At 35.4% G+C, this 20,944-nt stretch overlaps 1 protein-coding gene across 7 annotated transcripts; it reads left to right on the forward strand.

Annotated features, from left to right (window-relative positions):
• The first annotated feature begins 8,039 nt into the window (after positions 1-8,039).
• Positions 8,040-12,763, forward strand: LOC114581209 (receptor-like protein 35). Of its 7 annotated transcripts, XM_028700858.1 has the most exons (4): positions 8,042-8,396; positions 12,096-12,124; positions 12,226-12,263; positions 12,563-12,763. In XM_028700858.1, the coding sequence occupies exons 1-4, from the start codon at positions 8,123-8,125 to the stop codon at positions 12,741-12,743; spliced, it is 522 nt and encodes a 173-aa protein (XP_028556691.1). In that variant the 5' UTR covers positions 8,042-8,122; the 3' UTR covers positions 12,744-12,763. The 7 variants fall into 7 exon arrangements, with proteins under 7 accessions (XP_028556689.1, XP_028556691.1, XP_028556692.1 ...); XM_028700856.1 differs by having other exon boundaries at positions 8,040-8,396; positions 12,088-12,263; XM_028700860.1 differs by having other exon boundaries at positions 8,048-8,396; positions 12,226-12,566.
• The last annotated feature ends 8,181 nt before the right edge of the window (positions 12,764-20,944 follow it).

Genomic DNA, 20,944 nt, shown 5'->3' on the forward strand with positions numbered 1-20,944 from the left:
GAGGAGAATGAAGGTTCTGCTTTTGAAGACTTCTTCGATTACGAGGAAACTCCGACGTTAAACTTTGATCAAGCTTTTTCTGATCTAATAGTAGTAAGTTATTATAAATACTATTACTGTGTATCAAACGTTGGTTTCAGTGAATAAAGCTGTAGAAAGTCACAATCACGAACTGGCTCGGCCGGATGATCAACATTTGCTCAGGTCATCTAGGAGCATTAGTGATGATAATGCAGCTGTTTTGAAATCTATGTCAGAAGCAGGGATAAGAACTGTCGATGCATTTACATACCTATCTGATGAAGCTGGTGGTGTGGGTAATCTTGGATTCACGAAGCGGGATGCGTATAACTACATCCAAAAGAAAGAATAACCAAGATCAAGACTGGAGACACTAATTCACTGATCAGGTTGTTTAAAGAACGGGCAATTGATGACAACATGTTTGTCTGAGATGTTGAAACTGATGAAGATGGGTGTTTGTTGAAAATTGACTATGACTATTTTGGGGATGTGATTATATTCGATACTAGTTATCGTTTAAATAAATATAACTTAGCTTGTGCCCCAATTGTCGGCGTGAATAATCACTGGCAAAATGTTCTACTAGGAGTTGCATTTTTATCTGATGAGACTATAGCTTCTTTTACCTGGCTTTTTCGAACATCTATAAAAATCATGAATAACAAACATTCCATTACCTTTTTTACTGATCAGGATCAAGCCAGGGCAATAGAAATTGTATTGCCTAATACACGGCATCGATTGTGCCAATGGCATATGTACAAAAAGGCACCTTCAAAGGTATGGTGCTTTAATAGCAACAACAGAGTTAAATGCTTATTTTTTTATTATTTCGAACAATGTGATTCAGTTGAGGAATTTGAGAGTAAATGGACTGAAATGATACTAGAAGGAAACTTGCAAAACCATCAATGATTGAATGATCTCTACAAAATCAGAGAGAAGTGGTTAACTGCATTCAACAAAGATTGTTTTAACATTGGCATTTTATCAACCCAACGTAGTGAGTCAACCAATCATGTATACCATGGTTATTCGAAGCCAATAAGTACTATCACCGAGTGTTTCCACGATTTGGAGAAGGTGATGAGGATTTGGCATCGAAATGAACAAGATGAAGAATTCAAATGTAGTCAAACTGATATAGTGCCTTACATGAAAAGTAGCCCAATATTGAAGCAAGCTACAAAATTTTATTCAAGAAAGTTGTATGCATTTTTTGAAGAGGAGTTCTTATATGGACTTGGTGGATTATGCGTTGAAAATATCTCATCGAATTTATCAAGGTTTTCTATTTGGAACATAGACAAATCCACTGATTCACACAATTGGATTGTCAATTTTAATTCATTAGAAGGTACCATTAAATGCAGCTGTATTAAGTTTGAAATGATGGGTATATTATGTGCACATTGCATGAGAGTAATGAGACAGATAGATATTGTTAATATTCCCAATAAAGATTTACTCCTAAGATGGTCAACCAATGCTCAAAAAGATTTATATTCTGGAGGTAAGATTCCAAGTTTTGGTATGAATGCTTGTCAACTTATTTCGGGGTCTAGCAACTTGATTTTCAGAAATTATGTATGCCGATTTGCATATAAAATTAGCACAGAAGCACAAGATAATGAGGAGGCTGAAAAGTGTGTCATAGATGATTTGAGTACTTTGGGTACAAAAGTTCATTCCATCAAATTTGGCAGAAAGAACAAACCAAATCCTGGAGCTGGTAATGAAACTATTAAAGATCCTAAGAATTGCCGGCCAAAGGGCGTTTCAAATGCAAGATTGAAGGATCACTGGGAGAAAAGGAAGACCAAGAAAGTTAAACCCACAGAGAAGATTGCACCAACAAGCATACACTTCACAAATCCAGAATCAGGTAGTCAATCTTCTTTCATGTAATCTGTTAATTTTGAGGATTTTCTATATTGAATATGTCTTTCTGATTATATGCCGAGCAAATTTCGTCGAATACCGAGCAAATTTTGTCTCATACCGAGCAAATTTCATCGAATACCGAGCAATCCCTATCTGTTATCATATTGCTCGGTATTGATTAATGATTAGTAGCAATAGCTCGGTATTACTCCTTCTTAGTCCTCAGTACCATTTAGTTGTTGTGTACCGAGGTAATTTTTGCTAAAACCGAGCAATACCAATCTGTTTTTGGTTTGTACCGAGCATATTTCGTCGAATACTGAGCAATCCCTATCTATTCTCCTATTGATCGGTATTGCTTAATGATTAGTAGACTTAGCTCGGTATTACTCCTTCTTAGTCCTCGGTGCCATTTAGTTGTAATTAAAAATACAGCACAAGAAATATACATGAAAAAAAAATTATTTCAAAATCTATTGAATTTTTGTACATAAGATGGCATATGTTAATTCAGCCCTGAATAGTGGCATATTAGATTGCCAGTTCTTATAAAGATACCATTGAACAGGTTCTTGTTGTATTATAACTTCCATATATTTACAAAGAAACATGTCGCAATCAATGTTGTTATCTTGTGTTGACACGTTTCTAAATCTCTTGATTGGCCATTTCGTTATATTACTATCAAAAGCGGTCTTCGTTTCCTTATAGGTTTCCTTATAGAAATGAGAAATCTGGAAAAGTAAAATTAAATTAACATAATTTTTAGTTAACAAATAAAAAAATTAAATAATTTTGATTTCACTTACAACTTCTGGAAGTATGGATTTGTGTGTCTTTTTTGGTAATGAATCATAAAACTTCCATCTTTTTTTTCCCAAATTGCTACTAGAAGGGTCCAATATTTATCGTTTATTATAGGAACCAAGATCAAATTTATATTCCTAATAACTATTCTGTTTATATGAGATACGAAGTTCGTTGTGTCTTCATCCTCAATTCCACGATCCTTGGCTTGTTCGTAATATCCTTGGTTAAGAATAGATAACAGTGGTGATTAATTCCAACTTATTTACATCTACTAAATAGAAATACCAAACTCAAGGATTAATAATTGATTACTAACCCAATGAAAACTAGAAACAAAAATGAAAGGTTGATTAAGACCGGGGCAAAGTGCATTTTTCTGGAATAATAAACGACCAAACACATCAACATGATTATTATCAAGTACCTCTGACAATAATTATTCGTCCAATTGACTTCGATAAATTGTTATAAATCCAAGCTCGAAAATAGTGACGTTCCTGTATAATTCAAAAAAATATGTATTAGAAAAAATAATTGTAAAAAATATTATTATTAAATTACGAAGCTCGGTAGTACTCGGTATTGCTCTGTATTGATATAGTACCGAGTATGTTTAATGTAATACCGAGTAGTATCATATAGTAAAGCTCGGTACTGCTCATTATCACGCGGTACTACTCGGTATAACTCGGTATTGATATAGTATCGAGTATGCTTAATGTAATACCGAGTAGTACCGATCAGTATAGCTCGGTACAACTCGGTTTTACTCGGTATTGATCGGTACAACTTGATATTGATATAGTATCGAGTATGCTTAATGTAATACCGAGTAGTACCGATCCGTATAGCTAGGTACAACTCGGTATTACTCGGTATTGATCGGTATAAGATCATTACTCACTTATCCTTAAATTGTTTGAGGGCATTATCAATAAACAGCCGTTTATCTTTACTAAATAATGATCTGCCAGGGTAATCTAAGTATTCATGTGCAGGTTTAAATAGTATTTCTTTAGAATCATCAACTTCATAAACAATCACAGATTTTTCAGTTGTTGGAATATGTGTAGGATCTGGTAAAACAAGTCCAGAAACTTCAGTAGAAATAGGTGGTTCAGCAGCAGTAACAGGAGTAGTTTGATGTGCTGGTGGTGGAGCAGGACCAGGTTCAGGGGACTGGACTGGAACATCACTGGGAATTTTCTCACATAACTTCTCTGTGGATAATGAAACTTGTTTAATTTTTTTCTTCCTATCTCCGATTGTGAATGGGGTAGTTACAACTTTCCTCTTTCTATTATTTCTTTGCTGAACCCTTCTTGCTATGCTGGTCTCCGCAACAGGATCGAATTCAACTTCCGCACTCATACTGCCATTTTTATTAGTAGCTGATGAAGATTGTCCAGACATTTCATTCTTGTACATTTTAATATAAGAAGGAAACTGATCTTTGAAGAACTGTAACATTACACGGTCTTTTCTTTTCATCTCTTCTTTCAAACCAAGATTCTCCGCTGTCAACTCCAAAATAGAGTGCTCCAAGTTCAAAACCCGATTTTCAAGTACTCTATTTTTTGCTTTCACTGAAGCTACCTTCTTCTTCAAAAATTTGTCTTTCTTAAACAGCTTGTATATAGCTTCATTTATTATCTTGAGATTTCTTTCATTTGTTATTAGCCTCGAATCAGGGGGAGTATTTGCAGATGTTTCAGTATTTCTTTGGCTTGCAACCTTGACTGGACTAGCTGGGGTAGGTTGAGATGAATCATGTTGAGGTACATGAGCTGGGCTAGCTACCCGGATAGGACTTGGTACCATAACTGGACTGGCTGGACTATGTGGCGATAGACTGGACGACTTAGATGAAATATTTGAAGGTCCATGAAAGAAAACCTTCTCATCATCTGTTACTCCTCTTAAATGTGGGAGAATCTATTATTTCAAGTTTTCATCTAAGATAAACATTAAAACTTATCATTTTTACAGGGATTTAAATGAAAAAATGCATTGAAGGTACCTCATCATCCTAAAGGTCAGCAAATATACTATTTACATCTTTTTCAGTGTACATAAAATTATCATCCCAATGAGTAAAACGTGTCACCGGGATAGTTCATCCTCCACGGCATGAATGGTTGTATGTTCAAGAAACCAAATCTGCCAAAATTAAGACACTTTAATTTTGTTATAGAAATTGGAAATCAGTAATGATCCTTTGAATAAAATAACAATACTCACAATTATAATCATGACGAAACCATTTACATATCTCAGTGCAGATCGGTTAGCTTATTTAGTAGCAACATTGCTGAATTCATTTACTAGGAAACTCCTGATTGATTCTGGCCAGTTGTAAGTTATAAAACTATCTACATTTTCGACAAGTTCCAATATAGATGATGGAATGCGGAAGTTAGCCATTGGATAAAATATGCTGGATAGTAGGTAAAGGACAAAGGCTTTCACTAGATCGTTCATTAGAGTGGTATTATCCATCCTCTCAATGTCATGACGAATGTCATTTGAAGTTTTGCCAGTAGATCTAGCACTGTCAATGTCAAAAGTAATACCCATATTCAGCATGCCTATAAGTAATGCAACTTAATCAGATTTGAACTGTAGACTTTGTCCTTTAATAATGAAACTTTCAGTCTTTATATCCCACTTCGATAGTAGCATGTATATTAGCGGAACATTCTGAGGCATTTGGGGTACCCTAAGGAATTGGCTAATTTGCAGCAGCCTCAGTCTTTCAACAAAGGGTTCTCCAAACCTCCAAACAAGTACATTACAAACTTTTCTAAAAGTCGAAGTTCGACCTCTAAAATGAATCTTTGGAGTATATCCATGCATAACAAATAATGAGTATTAAAGACAATTCAATCAGAGTATTACAGAGCATTACCGACCAACTAACCAATGCAAGACTGTGCTAATACCAATCATTAATCTGTCAAAATCACTCGGTACCGAGCAATACCGAGTGTATATAACCAGGTAATATAAGAATTAAATATTTTTTTGTTTTTATCCTAAACCCTAGACTGTTAGTAGTGCTCGGTACTGCTCTATAACGAGCAGTTAGCTAAGCTTATACCGATAAATATTGGCAAATACCAACTAGTACTGAGTGTTACTAAAGCTGGTATTTCTCTTGCTCGGTACAGAACAGTACTGATTATTAGTAAAGCTCGATACTGCTCGGTACAGATAAGTACCAGGTGTTAGTAAAGCTCGGTACTGCTCGGTACAGAGCAGTACCGTGCTTTTAGCTAAGGTTATACGGAACATTAAAGGCCAGTACCGAGTTGTACCAAGTGTTAGTAAAGCTCGGTACTGCTTTGTACCGAGCAGTACCTAGCTTTTTGCTAAGCTTATACGAAACATTAATGGCCAGTACCGAGTGTTAGTAAAGCTCTCGGTACTGCTTGGTACAAAGCAGTACCAAGCTTTTAGCTAAGCTTATAAGGAACATTATAGGCCAGTACCGAGTGTTAGTAAAGCTCGGTACTGCTCGATACCGAGCATTCAGAGTTTTTACTTAAGCTTATACCAACCATTAATGACCAATACCGAGCAGTATCGACTGTTAGTAATGCTCGGTACTGCTTGGTAATGAGTTTTTAAATCAGTCGGAGCAGGTATCGGAGTTTAACTTGGTAAAACCTAACCCTAAACATTTAAAAGGAATAAGAGGATGCATTGTTTATATAAAAATAACATACATGTGGCATTGTAAAGGCAAAAAATGAGAGCTTGGAACTTGGAAGGAGATGAAAATACGAAGACCTGGAAACTTGAAAGAAGAAGAAGGATCGCAAGAAGAAGAAACACCAGTGGAAGAAGATGAAGTATATGCAACAAAATGATGACTGAAGTGAAAGACGATAATCTTTGTTTGAAAATTATACGTCATTTTCGGGTCCGCGAGATATTTTTCGGGTCTATTACTCGGGCCATCAAATTTAAATTTCGCATGTGCGATATACCCAATCTTCGTCGGGTCGGGTAACGGGTAAAGACAGTTGCCAGGTGTCGCGATTTGAAGCGATGCCGAACGTAGAGATGCGTCAGGTAACCTGAGGCAATAAAAATTCCTGCAGGGGGGGGTAGCTTAAAATATGCTTATTATAATTTTTTATATATTTTTGCTATACTTTTATAATAATAAGATATAGTTTTTTTTATATATTTATTGCTCATAAAATATTTTTTAGTTATATTTTTATTTAAATTAGATATGAAAATGTATGGTAAAAATGTGGTCGAAATAGATTACTACCATAATATATAATTTAAATAAATTTATGTGAAATTAAATTAGATGAGCATGACAATAAGTTTTTTTTTTCATTATAATAGAATTTATCTTCTTATAAATAAAACTAATAAAAAAAATTAAAACCATAACGTCTATTTCAAGCTAAAATGAAAAGATTTGAGAGTATTTTTAAAGTCAAAATTTTGTGCCCCCGCCGATAAAAAATCCCAGCTCCGCCACTGCCGCTGTGTATCGAGTGACGTGACACGTTCAGATTGGCCTTTGGATTATCCGATGACTGCACGTAATAATCTCTCCCCTGTTAGGTGACAATATGCTCCGTGAATTAACAATGCACCTCATGAATGAATTTTTTCTAAATAAAAATCAAAAGTGTTTAAATAAATAAATAAATAAAATTTGATTCCAAACAACCCTAATCATTTCAATAGTTTCAAGCTGACCATCTTTGATGAGAAAAAAAAAGGTTAAGTTTGGCATCATTTTCATTTTCATAAAATAAAACAACTCATACAACGCATACGTTTGATTATATTACATATTTAACAGAAAAATAAAAACTATAGATTTATAATTTTCCTTAAGTATTTCTCCGCATCAATGAATTACACAGATAAATTCTCATCTTTCTATTTTTATACATTAATTTCTGTTGTATTTTAAATGGTAAATTAATAATGAATTATTTCTCAATTATATCCGAATTTCGGAGGAGTTTCTATTCTCTAAGTTTGTTAAATTCTGTTAATCTTTAGAAATAATAGCACGTCTTCTTCCAAGAAAATAATGGATTGGAATTCCACAAAGAAAAAGCTGATTTCACACTAGCTTTAGCTTGCACGTTTTCTTCACAAAGAAAAAGCTGATTTCAGACTCGCTTCAGCTCGAACGTTTTTCTTCCACACAAAATGATGGAATCATTGTTGAAGTCTTTTTCGACATCAAGTCATCAATCCAAAAGTCTTCAGGATTAGCCTCCTCCATTCAAAATAAAAATAGTTTTTTTTTTCTCCCTCCAAAAAAGTAACTTGGGAGATCAAGTCAACCTAATGGCTTCTTCTTCCTTTATCCTTTATAAGTGCTAACAGTTCTCTTTGGCATTGCTGCGCCTTCTTCTATATGGATCTATTTCATATCAACTTTGTTGTTTTCTTCCAGCTACCACTTCTCTCATTTTGTCTTGTTTTTGAGTTTTTCTCGATTAACTGTAATGCTCTTGGTCAATGTCTCCAGGCAGAGAGCTCAGCGCTTCTCCAGCTGAAGCGAGGCTTTACTTCTGGTGACCTCGATTCATGGAAGCAAAGCACAAATTGTTGCATCTGGGAGGGTGTGACATGTGATGAATCATTAGGAAGGGTCATAGGCCTTGACCTAAGTAATCAGTTCATTGCTGGTATGATTGATCCTAGCCTTTTTAATCTCACATCTTTACGCACTCTCAATTTTGCCAATAACCAATTTCTTCAAATATCCATTCCGAATTACGGGTGGGGCCGGCTTGCAAATCTTTCAAGCCTCGATCTTTCCAATGCCGGATTTTCTGGGAAGATTCCCGTCATTATATTTCTACTAAAAAAATTACAGTATCTTGATATCTCTTTCAATCCAATGCTTTATGGTTCTCTTCCAAAATTTTCAGAGGACAATAAGTTAATATCTTTAAATCTTTCTCATACTAGTTCTTTTGGGAATTTACCTGATTCAATAGGCAACCTAAAGTTTTTAAAATATTTGTTTCTCTCTGTTTGTAGATTCTCTGGGAAAATACCACCTTCAATAGGGAATCTATCACAACTAGAGGTTTTAGTTTTATCAGTTAATAATCTACAAGGGCATATTCCAAAATCAGTCTTTCAAATATTAGGACTTAGTGAGCTTTTCCTTGGTTCAAATAATTTTAGTGGAGACTTAGAGTTTGAGTTTATCAAGAATTTCAAGAATCTCAATATTTTGTCCCTCTCAAACAGTGGACTTTCCTTAAATTCATGGGATGCTTATAATGGATCTTTTTTATCTTCCTTTCCTAAGTTATCATATTTGGAAGTAGCTAGTTGCAATCTAACTAAGATCCCTGCAATCATAAATTACCCACATATGATGATTAGCTTGGACCTCTCAAATAATAGAATTCGTGGGAAAATACCGAGCTGGTTTTGGAGAATTGCAGAACTGAACTTATCTTGCAATATGTTCACACATGTTGTAGAGCCTCCCCTTAATCTTACTGCGTATTATTACGATTTTATATATGTTGATATCCATTCCAACATGCTTGAAGGTCCAATTCCTTCTTTCCCATTAACTAAATATGTATCATTAGATTTCTCAAACAATCATTTCACATCTTTTAACTCTTTCAACATCACCTCACTCCAAAATTCGTTAAACTTCCTTTTTCTAGCAAATAATAACCTGACTGGAGAAATCCCACTATTCATTTGCAATATGACCAACTTAATGGTACTTGATTTATCGAATAACAGGTTAACAGATTCTATTCCATCATGTTTATTGAAAGTAGTTTCTCTACGAGTGCTAAAAATAAGAGGAAATCAACTTCATGGAGCCATCCCCAATGAAATTAGTCCAAAATGTGAATTGCAAATTATAGATCTCAGAGACAACCAATTAGATGAGCTGATTCCTAGGTCTATATCTAATTGTGAATCACTTGAGATTCTAGACCTTGGGAATAATAACTTAAATGACACATTTCCTTATTGGTTGGGGAATATGTCATCCTTAAGGGTTCTTATTTTAAGGTCAAATAAATTCCATGGAAAAGTTGGGCCTTTTGAAAAAAAGCTTGAAAGAAATTATGCTTTTTCTATGTTACATGTCTTGGACATCTCATTCAATAACTTTTGTGACAAGTTATGTGCAGAGTGCTTCAATAATTTTAAGTCAATGATGACAGATAAAATAGACATTGTACAAGGTGATATAAGGAGTACAATAAACAACCAAGAATATTATTTGGTTTTGCTCACCATCGTGAACAAGGGGCAACAAATGACAATATCAAGGTCATGGAAGAACATTATGTCAATAGATTTTTCCAACAATTTATTTGAAGGAGAGATTCCTATAACCATTGGTCAACTTGCTTCTCTTCAAGTGCTCAACATATCAAATAACTATTTAACAGGTAATATTATTCCACAACTTGGGAATTTATCACAACTCGAGTCATTGGACCTCTCAATGAATAACCTTTCTGGTGAGATCCCACAAGAGTTGGGTTCTTTATATTTTTTGGGATATTTAAACCTCTCCTACAATAAGTTGGTAGGAAACATTCCAGTTAGAGGTCAATTATGCACTTTCCCGAACACTTCATTTGAAGGAAATAATGGATTATCCTTACTTCCATGCTACACATTGGTTCCAAGAGTGAACAATACTACAATATCATCATATTTACACAACCAAGCTCCAAAGAATGGAATATATATGATTATAATGGGAATATTATTCGGTGTTGGATTTGGAGGTTCAATGGCAATAGTTGTTGTGTTTGATGTCATGTGTTGTGAAAGAAGGAGGAGGAGAAGCAGGAGACCTATTGATGGATAATTTTCATGAAAGCCTCTTTGTAAAAGCATACTGCTAATAGAAAGGAAAGCACTGTTGTAATGATTCTTGGAATGTTTTCTTCTGTAAGTTATCAAGTTCTGTTGGAATTAAAAGTTATAATTCAAATATTTTGTATTGATAAACTTGTATGTTTGATGCTTTTAATTTATACTTTTTTCTCTCTTACAAGTTGAACTCCAATTGCATCTGATTTGTGTAATTTAATGACCTTGTAATAATTAAAATCTGACTATAATATTTATAATATATTATATTTTATTTTCTTTTTTAATGGGTCAGCTCACAAAATAACATTGACCAAAGTGAAGAAGAGGAGCTCAAATTTGACTAACTCATCACCTCATGAGCCATGCTGACATTCATCTCAATTAAATCAATATTGGGAGAATCTATAGAATTAGAATGACCTTTGTGTTTATCTGTGCCTCAGTAATTAAAATGAGTTAAGATATAAAAGAAGATTAAATTAATTAAGTATTTCATCAGAAAAAGACGAAGCTTCCATTCATAATTTTATTTTACATAGAGTTTTCTCATTTTTATTTAATTATAACTTTTTAATTAAGAACTTTCTTACGGCTACAATAATATATTAAAAGATTGTTTGAGAGAACTTTTGAGTTTAATTTTATTTTCTGTTTATAGTATATTTTATTTAAATTTAGTGGGCAATGCCTACACGCAATTATTACGTCCGGTCAACGGACGCGTCCAGAGACCAATAACCACGTGCCACGTCACCTAGAGCTCGGTACTGAGCACTCGGTATTGCTCGGTATATGTCTGGATTTCCCGTTTTTTATTCGGACGTAATAATTATTCCTACACGCAGGGCAATTTTAGTTGTTGACAAGGCAAAGGCGATGAGAATGACGGTTAAGGCACTACTAAAAAGTAATCATTTTCGCATCAATTTTATTTCTGCGGTTTTTAAACCGGTGAGAAAAGTTATATTTTACACCGGTTAAAAACGGTTCAAGATTAGCGTGATCAAATATCTCATTCACTCTCATTTCCGAATCCCTAATTTCTTCTCCTTTCCGCGAAACCGAAACTCTCTGCTCCGTCTCGATAGTGAACCGCCAAGCGACGTCGCATCTCCTAGGCGAATCCAGGTCGGAAGCCCTTCGTGATCACGGTGAGTCTCTTCATCTTCATCCTCCTCTTCTTCTCATTGTTCTTCTTCATATTCTTTTCCCTCTTTTTCTCATTCTTCTTCTTCTTCATATTCTTCTTCCTCTTCTTCTCATTCTTCTTCTTGTTTCTTTATATTAATCCCTAAAATTAGAAATTAAATGGAAGAAAAGAAACATCAAAGAAAATCTCTTTTGCAAATCACCAACCCTAACAAAATTTCTCCCGCTCGAGGCCGACGTCGGCGCTCATGCTTGCATTCTTTAAAAAAATTTATTTATAGTTTATATGGAGGTATTCCTTTTGTTTAGTATTTTTCTGTTCATTCTAACAAAAACGTTGATGATCTGAAGCTTTTCAGGCAACCAAAGCCGCCACAAGGGGATTCAGGTATGCTGCTATGCTTTTCCTTTTTTATGACGACTTTCAATATCCCCTGATACCGCGTCTTTTTATTGGTTCCTTATTCTTCTTTTCTTTTTGGAATGTAGTGTTTTGGGTTCTTGGTGCTAGGCAATGTGCAATGCAGTAGGCAAAGATTCTCTGCTTGTCTTATTTGATGGACTTCACTATCATTTGATCCTTCTTACTCTTGTTCCCTTATACTTGTTTTCTCCTTTTAGGAATGTCTTCGGTTTTTATTTGCTTTGTTTGGATGAATTAAACATTAAAAAAATATTATTTAACTAATATTTACATCTAAAAAATTAGTTTCACCAAGAAAGTAGAACATGCACATACTTCTCTTTATCTTATCTACTTAAAATTGAAGTTTGCAAATATTGTGTTCATTATTCAATTTCTTGGTTCTTCCTTCAAGCCAAGCAAAAAAGAAGAAACACTTTTCCACTCAAATTCTCCTCAACCAAACAAGAGGGTAAAAGACTATTTTGGATTCAGTTCCTATCATATTTCAGTTCCTATTTCATTTTTATTTCCACTTTTTCAACTTCTTTCAACCAAACAAACATTTTGTGTCCTTGATGCTACACAAAGTGCAATGCAATAGCTAAGTTATTTTACCCACAACGTCACAGTTTCAAGCGCATTGCAATTGCAGCGTAGGTACAGCGGTTTTAAAACCACTGCAAAGGAAATTGTGGCAGTTATAACCGCCGGGATAGGTCAAAAATTGTGCTGCGATAGGCATATTTTTTGGTAGTGTCCCAAACGAAGCCTAAATCGACATTGGGAGAATCTATAAAATTAGAATGACTCCTTTACATCAAATTGAAGACCTTTGTGTTTATCTGTGCCTCAGTAATTAAAATGAGTTAAGATATAAAAGAAGATTAAATTAATTAAGTATTTCATCAGAAAAAGACGAAGCTTCCATTCATAATTTTATTTTACATAGAGTTTTCTCATTTTTATTTAATTATAACTTTTTAATTAAGAACTTTCTTACGGCTACAATAATATATTAAAAGATTGTTTGAGAGAACTTTTTGAGTTTAATTTTATTTTCTGTTTGTAGTATATTTTATTTAAATTTTGACATCAAAAAAAATATTTTTGATCCCTTAAATTTATTTCTATATTTATTAATATTGCAGCAGCGAAGAAGCTCATTAGTGGGAACTTTTATTTGGTCCGGTCACAGGACGTAGCTCTACGTTCGGCCGTCAGTAGAATTGCGCCATGCATTCTCACTATTTACCGTCCGCCCCGACAACTCGACCCGGAACGGACCCAGGATGGCTCGGTATTTCTCGATTTTGCTAGGTATTGCTCGGTATTACTCGGTATTGCTAGGTAGGTATTGGTCGATTTTGCTTGGCAATAACCAATACCGAGCAAATACCGAGTTGTACCGAGTTTTTCTAGAAAAACTCGGTACAACTCGGTACAACTCGATATTACTCGGTATTTGCTCGGTATTAGTCTTCACAGGGCGGTATTTCTCGTTATTTCCATGCAATACCTAGCAATACAGAGCAATACCTCGCAATACGCGAACATAGCATTCCTAGGTTCCTGTCCGTGTCAAGTCGTCAGGCCACGTGGTAGAGAGTAAGAGCACGTGGCAACATGTTATTGGCGGCCGAACGTAGCTCTACGTCCGGTCAGAGGACATAATAATTGTTCCATTAGTGGGCAATGTATGCAGGCAGAGCAATTTCATCTGTTGAAAAGGCGAAGGCGATGACACATTGACAATGACGGTTGTGGTAGTGATGACAACATAATGACAATTGGTATTTCTAAAAATAATTTGATTTATTTTTAAATATAAAAAATAAACATAACTAAGATTACACTAAATAAAAATATCTTTAAAAATAGATAATAAAATAGCAATTTTTTTAATGAAAAAATTATAATACTCATAGTAATTTTCAAACTTCTAATTTTTTTTATAATAATTTCACAGTTAAAAGTAAATAAAGCGGCAATCTTCTAAATTAAACCCCAAGAGTATATATATAAGCTTCAGCCGTCAAACTCGGTCTCATATGAAAATTGATACGGCATCAACACAACTCTCCTTGGCCTATTGGTTGAGAGCTTAGGCTTCCAACTTGGCCTATTGGTTCGAGTCTATGTGTATGCGTTGTGTGTGTGAGTTTGCCTTAATGGGCCTAAATGTTCCAAAAAAAAAAAAAAATTGATACGTCATCACAAAATTAGATTGATCGGCCACAAATCTCGAGGCAAAAGCTAGTTGGAAACTTCAAAACTTGATTCCGGGAGCACCCGATCTCCGATTTCAGCGAGCTTATAGTCAAACTGAGCGTCTCGGAAATACGAACCCAACGACACCAAGATAAACCCAATCCAAGCCCAAATGAGTCTGAATCAAGGACCCGAAGCTCCGTTGGAAGGTTCAAACCGCAATTTGAGTTACCAAACGGTCTTAGATTTTAACGAGCTTATACTCGAATCGAGCGGCTCGACGAGATGAATCCAACGAGCTCAGAATCGCCAAATTCCAACATCATTAAGGTATCCAAATGCCCAACAAACAGTGCACGATTGAAGGGTTCAATATTGGCCGTCCATTCAAACCACTCCCTATTCGCCCATGATCTCACACCTATTTACGAGCTATGTCACTCTAGAAAAACTATAAATAGAGCCCTCATTCTACACAAAGGGGACTCAAGTGAAGAGAGAGAAGAAGAAGAGAAGAAGAGGAGAAAGGGGAAAAGGAGAATCCTCTCCTCCTCGACCACCGCCGCCGGAGTTTTTCCTGCCGCTTGAAGACGCCGGAACTCTGCCGGATTTTCTCAATGGCTTGAAGCATATTTAGATGCTTTAAGATCGTAAATGGATTATTAAATGATCCCACTCTTCACATGAAGATAGAGTTGGGGACTTTAGATTTAAGATTTAAGAGAACTTTGAGATTTTTTGTGGAATAACAATAAAATATATTCTTATCCGAAGCAGTATTAAAAAAGTATTTTATATGATAATATAAACTAAAAATTAGATTTTTATAATAAGTTTAAAATAATAATAATAATAATAATAATAATAATAATCTTCTACACATTTATACATTTGTGTTAGTCTACATTCTCACATCCTCAATCTCTATTATTGCATCTTCCAACATCCAACATAAAAAAGTAGTTTTTTCAAGGTCTCGGAGTCGTCTATCATTTATCATAAAAGTAAATAAATAAAGAATTTTGAAAGTCTTCCAAATCGTCTCCTCCATTCAAAATAAAAAAGTCCTTTTCTTCATTATTTCCTAAAAACAAAATTTTGGTTGGCCACAAAGAGTTTTTTTTTTTTTTAACAAACAAATTTTCTTCCAACAATAAAAAAGAGTAGAACCAGCTAAAAAAAAAAGATGCCAAAAAAGTTACGAAGGATGAAAGGGTTAACAACATGTCGGGCTCAATAATTGGCAGAGGCTACCAATTCCCCCGAAGCCAGGCACGGGCCATCCAGTATGGAGTGAGAGCAGTAACAAATGAAACAGTCACGAGCAGAAGACGCACCACCAAAGGTTGCCACGAGCCACGGCTTCCGGGAAATGAACCTTAGCCACATCATTGCCCATAAACAAACATTCGCCTCAATAATTTTTAAATGTAGCTCTAGCAAACCGACAACCACCAAACGAAATAAATGAAAAGAAAACAGAGAGCCTTTCAACCAAAGAAACTACTGCCAGAACACGAAGGAGGAAAACCGACAAAAGGCCCAAAGCACCAACACCAAAACCCCACTTCATTTCCTACCATGTCTACCCCTCCCACGAGAGGAAACAGACACAATAGGCATGTCTTTCTGCCGAGCCAAATTAACATCAGGAACTTCATCCCTGCAATCCTCCGAAGATGCATCAGACGAATAATGAATCCAATCTAATTGCATTCTCACACTCTCACCCGAGTTAGCACCCACCTAAGAAAATAAAGCCTCAGATGAAATAAACTTAACGGGAACCTCAACAAAAGGGTTAGGAACCAGAACAGTAGGCATCACAGGGTTAATATCATAATCAAAAGCCTACACATTCGAAGCCAGATTAATAGAGGATGAAGTATTATCAGGACTATCGATAGCCAACGGAGACAAATCCACGGCACAAGTAGGAGAAACAGGAGAGACATAAGGCACAACATCGCTCGGGACAGACCTACCCGCCCAGGATACAGAAGGTTTCGAATTAAAGCCACATTTCACAGCACCAGGCTCACTCATACACAATCGAGGGAGCTGGGCAACAGGGGCCACTCCCTCCAAACCCTTAATAGAGTCCAACTGGACTAAATTAACTAGACTAACCTTCTCACACTCCACACCATTCTCAACTAGAATAGGAGAAACAAGTTCAGTAGAAACAAAAGCATGGATATTAGTAGGCACAGGCAATTCAATCCTAGCAGGCTCAATTCCTTTAGCCGGGCAACAAGGGCCACTCCCTCAAAACCCTGATGTTGCAAGGAAGCAGATTCAAGACTATAATGAAGAATCTTACACCAACCTTAGAATGTTCCAAAGCAATACAATGCGTACAATAGTCCAAAAAATCTTCAAAAACCACTAATTGAACATAACTAGTGCTATCCAAGCTGATCCAAATTTTGTCCGGGTAGTGTTTGGACACATCCAGTTCAACTAAAATGCGAGCAACAGACGGACGTAGAGGTCGCATTATCCGTTTTTAAGGGTTTGCCAAAAATCAAACCTAATCCATGAAGAATACGCAGGGCGAACAAATGAGGCCAGAGGTTAGGAAAGGAAATCCAGATGGGGATAACAGGCAATTCAATCTCAACATCCAACATAGGTGATCATTTAATCAATTTCATATAGCAATTACTCACAAAATACGATATATGAGCAAAAACCCTATAATAATCCAAGTCGCTAAAGAGCTTAATCAAAACATTTCGCTGGTTCAATACTGTGACAGAAACCTCTCCATTAAGCTTAAGCTTGAAAAAATAAACTCCTAATTGCTTCAAGGGATGGCCTATGACCTGGAAATTTTCCGACCAGGGAAAATTCGAACGAAGCAGCCAGTGATGCAATTTTTGCCTCGAAAATCCACAGCGCCGGCAAACCCCTATGAGAACAGACCTTAAGTTCGGGAAAAAATACCATAAGAAGGCGAAGAACCAGAAAGCGCGTCCTTAAACGAAAGAGAGGAAGATTCAATAAAAAATCAGGATCACGAAATCGTGGAGGCACCATAAAAATGAAAACAACGCGAAGAGTGAAACAACAAGAGGAAGAAAACTTCCCTGAGCCACTTGAGAAGAAACACCCAGCAGAAAATGCGGGGGAGAAGTAGTCGGAGCAATCGGAAGGAGCGGCTAGGGCGATGCCCTAGCACACCCCAGAGAGCGAGGGCGAGAGCTTTCGGAAAGCATTATAAATTGCAGAAAAAGTGGTTGGCCACAAAGAGTTCAACTGGCCTATGAGAAGTTCACATCGAAGTCTTTCAAATGACCGAAGAAATGACTCAAATCAACCCTCATAGTTTCTTCTTCTTTTATCCTTTATCAGAGCAATGAGATATCTTCATCATGGCCTCTTATTATAATATAAAATTAGAAAGGAAATTGAAATATTAAATTTAATAGAAAAAAAAAATCTTATGCTTATTTTATCCACTTTCCATGGCTTTAATTTTTTGCTGTTTTATAAAATGAAACTCACAAATGCTTGCTTGAATATGATTAAATTATAATTAGATAATGTTTAACAAAAACATATGCAATTAAATTATAAATTTATCGTTTTTAGGAGTTCAAAATCTTTTTAAACTAGTTGAACAAAAGATTTTTTATGGTATTAATTTTTTGCTTTGAAAGAATTATTTTCTTTAAATTATTTTATCTTAAATTTAAATAAAGAATATTCTTTAAGATTCAATTAAGGGTTTCATGATTTTATTATACATATTTTCTTCTTGGAAGTATTTAACAATCAAATTTATTTATCTTTGATAAAGATATTTTTTTTAAATTAATTTAATTTAAGTCTTGCAAGGCAACGATACAACATGCGCTATGGTTTACCGGAAGATGAAGTCAGTGCATTTCCTTTCTTTGAAGCAAACTAACTCGGTGAAGAAGTTGGCACAACTATATATGTGGGAGATTAACACACTACATGCAATATCTAAGATAATCATTTTTTATCATGAAAACATGTTCACTTTTAGGTTGTGGAGAGGTATTCTGAAAATTTTGGGTACCAAGTTAAACTTCAATATAGTTTTTCACCGATAAAGGAATGACTAGGATTTTCATAAGCAAATTGATGGTCTATTTAGCGCCCAATAAATTTATATTAACTTGAAAATTATTTTTAAATTTAATTTAGCTAAAAAGGAATTGTGATTTTAATTTGAAAAAATGTGTTAAGAGAAAAATGACTCCTTTGAAGCACCGTGACACTATTATACTACTTTCTCTATAAGTTAGTAAGTGCTTGAGAGCACAACAGTGTAGAAGGGTTGGCGCTGCAACCCTAAAGTCTCAATTTGGCTCTAAAATTCCCTTTGGGAGCGCTATAGTGCTGGGAATACGACTCTACAACATTAATTTCTTTGTTTGGATGTTTGGATGTTTGGAAACTTCTCTTTTGGAGCACTATAATGCTGGGGATGGTGGTGTTGTAATGTTGTATATAAATATTAAGTTTCATTTCAAAATTGCATTTCTCTTCATTCCCTTTTGTAGGCTAATAGTTGCAAAGAGAGAGAGGGATAAATTCCTAGAGAGAGAAAGTAGGATTTGAAAGTCGTAAAATCAACTTCATCCTGCAAACCAGTTGAATTAATTTTATGGCTCTCAATTTGGGACACTTTTGTAGGTATTTTGGGTGTTTTAATTGATTTCATTTTATACAAATTCAATTTTAAGAAGTTTGAGAATTTTCTACTAAATATTTATATGTTGTAGAATAGAATGTTTGGCAGCATTAATATGAAAAATTTAGATTTCACCATTTAATTTTTGATTGTATGATATTTTATGTACTTTTAAAAAGTATGTTACCACTAAAAAAAAGTGATGTAGAATAATAAATGCCACAAAAAAATTTATAATATTGTTCATTAATAGTTTCATGTTTTGCAATTGTTGAATATACATACAAGAATTCTCCTGAAAGCACTAAATTTTTTTATACATGTGAAATTTTATGTATTTATGCATCAAGTTGTATGTTGTAAATACATGTTGAAAGTGAATGGTATAAAGTTGTTTATTATGAGAATATTCAAAATAAAAATAGTTTTTTTTCTCTCTCCTAAAAGTTAACTTTGGATGGAAAAAAATAGTTCAACCACAACGAAAACCATATCTAAGGCTTCATTTGGGATAGCTTTGTTATTGCTTTTTTAAAGAGCTTCTATTACAAAAAATTTTTGAACTAAAAATTTTTATACTAAAAAGTTTATCTAGAACATAGTAAGAAAACTACCCCTAACGAAGCCTATGTCTTTCAATTGACTGGAGAGATGACTCAGATCAATCCTAATAGCTTCTTTATCAGGCCAATGTGTCATATTGACCATCTCCTCTAAATTCAAACCTCTGCTCAGTGTTTTGCATGGTGCCATTTCATATTGATACTTTATCATCATAAATATTCTAGCCCCGCAATGATGCGGTGCATCTTAGGATTAGAATCGCCTCATGATGCAGTGCATCTTAGGATTAGGATGGCCTTAGGAATAGTATATCTTAGTTAGCTTTAGTTCATGCTTTCTAGAACCTTCTAGAAGGTTCAATTACTTTTATATAAGCATGTTACTGTAATGAAGAATAGATATGAATGAATATTTTTGGAATTTGAAACAGTTTTCACTGTTTTTGGTCCTAGAGCTGTTTAGCTCTTCTTCTTCTTCTTCTTCTTCTTCATGCTTCTTTGGTGATTCTCCCCACATCACGCAATAAGTACGATAACTGAAAACTCCTACACCAACTCTGCACCTAATTGGATGATCTTCTTGGAAACCAAGGGATGCACTTATGATTGCAACATGATATATGGTTATATTTGTTAACCTTTGTTAGTCCATTCTTTTAGTAGAATTTGAATTTATATTGTGCTCTTCTCTTTGAATATTGCTTTTTTTTTTTTTTTTGTTACAGCACATTGTAACCTTGCCTTCACTTGTTTCTATGTTGTAATTTTTAGTTTTTTAGTTGTAATATAATTATGCTTTATTGTCAATTAAATTGGGTTCCGCCTCTAAGTTTTTTCTTAAAAAATAGATATCAACTACTGGACAATTCAAGATGCATTATTAATTAAGGGGTGTCAATTTCGGGTCACGGGTCGGGTTCGGGTTGAACCCGGAATTGACCCGGCACTATTCGGGTTTGGGTCAACCCGACCCGTTTTTGCAAACGGGTTGATTTTCTAGACCCGAACTCGACCCACTTCGAATTCGGGTCAACCCAACCCGACCCGCTTGTGGTTCCATCTTTCGCTATTTTCTGCACAGGCGGCGACTCACGGGATCCGGCAGCAGGAGATGGCAGCGGCCGGCGGCGATGCAGGAAACGTGGGGCAAGCGCCCGACGGCGACGCGACTCGCGCAAGCGGCCACGCGCGGTCACGCGCGGTCACGCTGTCAAGCGACGCGCGGTCACGAGGGCACTCTAAGCGCGGTCACGCTAGCAGGCTACGAGTGGTCATGCAGGTAGACGACTGCGATGCGGCTCCATCTCGGGCAGGCTAAGCGCGGTCAAGTAGGGCATCCGGGGTAGTTTCCGGGTCATTTTG

Source organism: Dendrobium catenatum, unplaced genomic scaffold (genome assembly GCF_001605985.2).
Source record: "Dendrobium catenatum unplaced genomic scaffold, ASM160598v2 fragScaff_scaffold_1604, whole genome shotgun sequence".
In the NCBI taxonomy this organism is placed as follows: Eukaryota; Viridiplantae; Streptophyta; class Magnoliopsida; order Asparagales; family Orchidaceae; genus Dendrobium; species Dendrobium catenatum.